The 3,596-nt window shown below is 39.7% G+C and overlaps 1 protein-coding gene across 1 annotated transcript in view; it reads right to left on the bottom strand.

Moving 5' to 3' along the window:
• LOC107718455 (rap guanine nucleotide exchange factor 4-like) overlaps positions 1 to 3,596 on the bottom strand; it is a 103,687-nt gene that overhangs the window by 92,384 nt on the left and 7,707 nt on the right. Inside the window, exon 4 of the mRNA XM_016525534.1 lies at positions 2,136 to 2,282. Within this exon, the coding sequence (XP_016381020.1) occupies positions 2,136 to 2,282 (147 nt within the window). The remainder of the gene's footprint in view (positions 1 to 2,135; positions 2,283 to 3,596) is intronic.

The following is a 3,596-nucleotide window of genomic DNA, read 5'->3' as shown; positions in this document are numbered from 1 at the left end:
CTTACAGGAAACTTTGTGCTATTTCAGATTTTCAATACACTCCATTCTGTGTGATTTATAAGCGTTTTGAAAAGTGGGGACATGGGGTAATGTCCTGAAAAGTCACCTTCTCCTTGTAATACCTATGTCATACCCTTGTCATTATACAAATGTATGTCCTCATTTGTCACAAAAACGCGCACACACACACACACACACACACACACACACACACACACTATTACTTACTATAAAGACATGTTATTTTAAAAATAATCATATTTTGCATCATATTTTCCATTATGTATAAAATAAATAAATAAATTAAATGTAAAATTAAATGTAAAAATACATTAGTAAAACTCAAGTCCATAATCCATATCCACACTTCCTCAGAAAAGAAGTCCATCCCCTGTTGTCCTCTCACATCAAAACCACCAACATATTTGTTACAACAGTTTTGGATTGTTTCCACTTGTAAACAGCAACAGATCTGTGCATATTTCTCTCCTGATTCAGATGAGATGACTTTTTCGCTGGAAAAAGCAATATTATGGATAGAGGACTTGCACTTTATCTATTGTACTGTATTGTACTGATGGAGCAAAATAATTTGTGTAAAAATAAATGGTTAAAGAAATAGGGATATAGTATAGATATACAGTAGGGCCAACACCAAGAGGGAATTTTACTGGTACTGTAATAAATGACTGAAGTTCTTCTGACCTTGCCAGATACAATTTTCTCATAGATCTGAATAGGTTGATCAGCGAAGAAAGGTGGATATCCAGCAGCCATTTCGTAGATCAGAACACCCAATGCCCACCAGTCAACAGCTTTGTTGTAGCCCTAACAAAGAAAGAGAGAAAACATTGAGGATTTCTTTAACTTCTAGAGGAGTAAGAACTACTGTGTTTTCTTACCTTGCTGAGAATGATCTCTGGAGCCAGGTACTCTGGTGTACCGCACAACGTCCAAGTTCTGCCTTTGACTCGTTTGGCAAAGCCGAAGTCTGTTACCTAAATCACATTCAAATATAAGAGTTATAAATAAAAGCTCATTAAAATATAAATTACACAACCAAAGTGCAGGAAACATTTAATCGGAGGTAATAAGTGACTGGCACACCTGGATGTATCCCTGATGATCGATGAGCAAGTTTTCAGGTTTAAGGTCTCTGTAGATGAGGTCTAGAGCATGAAGATACTCGAAGGTCAGAACAATCTGAGCAGCATAGAACCGTGCGTTCTGCTCACTATGAGGAAAAAACATGCTTATTGCATTTATAAGAGAAAAAGACAGGTAAAGGCACATAAGAAGGACATTTTATTAGCTAGTTTTCAAGCTGTTTACCTGAATCTTCCAATCCGTCTCAGATGTGAGAACATCTCACCACCTTGGATATATTCCATGACCATGTATAAATTTGAATGATCCTGTTACGGTAATTAAAAATGAAAACATCATAAAGCTATGTAATACAATTAGTTCCTGTTTTTCATGTAATAACGCTGAATTTTTTCAGTAGCTTTAACCCTGACAATGATGCTACATCCTAGAAGCACACCCTCCGACACTGTATTTCTTTTCAATATAAATTGAATGTGTACCTTAAAAGCGAACTCCAGCTTCACAAGGAAAGGAAAGGACACTGCTTGTAATATTTTCTTCTCGTTTAATGTGTGTTCTATCTGTTTAAGCTTCACCACCTGAAAAATCGTCAAAAACAGGAGGAAATACAGAATAAAAAAAAGAAAGAAACAAAAACAAACAGACTACAATTCTACACATTTCAGGGATAGATTTATTTATTTATTTATATATATATAATGGCATTTAATATAAGTTAAGCACTTAAGTATAGTAATATAAGCACTTAAGTATATTCTTTTAAAGTGTAATAAAGTGTAATCCAAGAGTAAGTGTACTCTTTTCAAAAGTATGCTGAAGTGTACTTCTTTTCATAAGGGTTGTAATCTGACAGTATTAATAATTCTAGTTTATTTCGTCATAATTCAAGGTTCCAATTGCCTAATTTACACAATAAACTCACAAAGCAGATACTGTGCTTAAAACTTCAAACATGATTCAAACATGATTATTCATATAGGTGTCATTGGTATATTCTCAGTATATTCTTAAAAGAAATATCATACCTCCCACAGGGTCCTAAAGTCCTTCTGCTCAATCCGCAGTAGTTCACAGAACTCTCGGGTGACAATGGTGGCATGCCGAGGCGTGTTGTCCAGAATAGACTCCCCGAAAGCTGTGCCGATGCCCAGTGTACAGATGGTGACAGCATCCTTAACATGAAGAGGAACACAGGTGAGAGCAAACTCTTTCAAAGAGGCAGAGATCAGATGAGAGGAGTCATATAAGCCATCTGAGATGTTTCTGATTGAGAGACTGCTGTGCTTCCACTTAGATCCAGGCCTTTGTCAAGGACAGAGGCAATTTCACTAAACACACACCGAGAAAGAGAGAGGTCAGCTCATTCGACCCAAAGGTTTGTAATGTAAGACGCAGCTCTGATAGGAGTTGCTCTAGTTTTCTGCTGGGATCTATAATAAGCACCTGCACTCAATATAAAACATCCACTGTGAGCATCCAAATGTATGATCATAAGCAGTTAAGTGATTCTGGTTCCAGTTCAGATTCTACTTAGCAACTGATAAATCCTTTTTTTTTTTAAATCTTAGTAGTTTTTGCTCACGACACAAGCACAGAGAACAAAAAGCAACTGCTAAAGAACAGAGAGACACAACAAATGAGGGACATTCAGCAACCTGAACAGAATTTAGCCAGTTATTGCAGTGACACTAAATATTTGAAACTGTATAGATTTGAGTGCTCAATCTTCTCTCATAATTGACTAGTACCTGAATATAACTCCTTTTAGGTGAGAGTCTCCTTCTAAGGAGTTAATGTGATGCAATAACAGTTATGTAAATTATGATTTACATAACTGTTTGTCCCTGATGAACTATAGTGAATGTGTGAGTTGTCACGAATCCTGTCCATGGACTTCCGTTCAATCACCACCAGAGGTCACCCTTCCATTACATTGACTCTCGCACTACACAAACTGTTGCATGTCATCCCGGACTACATATCCCATCATCCATGTCACATCACAGCTGATCATCCAGAGTCCTGTCACATCACAGCTGATCATCCAGAGTCCTGTCATGTCCTGCCTGTTGCACCCAGATTCTCAAGGACTGTACTTCAGTATCCCAGACTGGCATCCAGCGTGGAGGACCCACCGCTGGTGTCGGCAAGTGCAGCTGGTATCCCTAAACCAGCGCTCTTAAGCCCTCCAGTTCCTGAACTGTTTCTCCTGTCTGTAGCGCTTCCCACAATGGGGATCGCTTTGTGGTGTATTTGTGCTGCGTACACCACCACTGAAGCTTTAGAGACGGCGGCGGCCACTACGATGTCTCCCGAGGTGGCGGCTGATGCTGCAGATCCTTCCGAGGTAGAGGCGCACGCTGCCATGTTCCCCGAAGCAATGGCGCCCGCTGTAGCTCCTCCAGAGGTGGCGGCCCATGCTGCAGAACCTCCCGAGGTGGCGGTGCTCGCCTCAGCTCCTTGCACGGTGGTGGCGCCCAGCAACG

The sequence above is a fragment of the Sinocyclocheilus rhinocerous genome, unplaced genomic scaffold, assembly GCF_001515625.1.
Source record: "Sinocyclocheilus rhinocerous isolate Xijiao unplaced genomic scaffold, SAMN03320098_v1.1 scaffold2077, whole genome shotgun sequence".
NCBI classification, from domain to species: domain Eukaryota; kingdom Metazoa; phylum Chordata; class Actinopteri; order Cypriniformes; family Cyprinidae; genus Sinocyclocheilus; species Sinocyclocheilus rhinocerous.
Note: the sequence above shows the minus strand (reverse complement) of the source record. Positions and strands in the feature narration are given on the sequence as shown.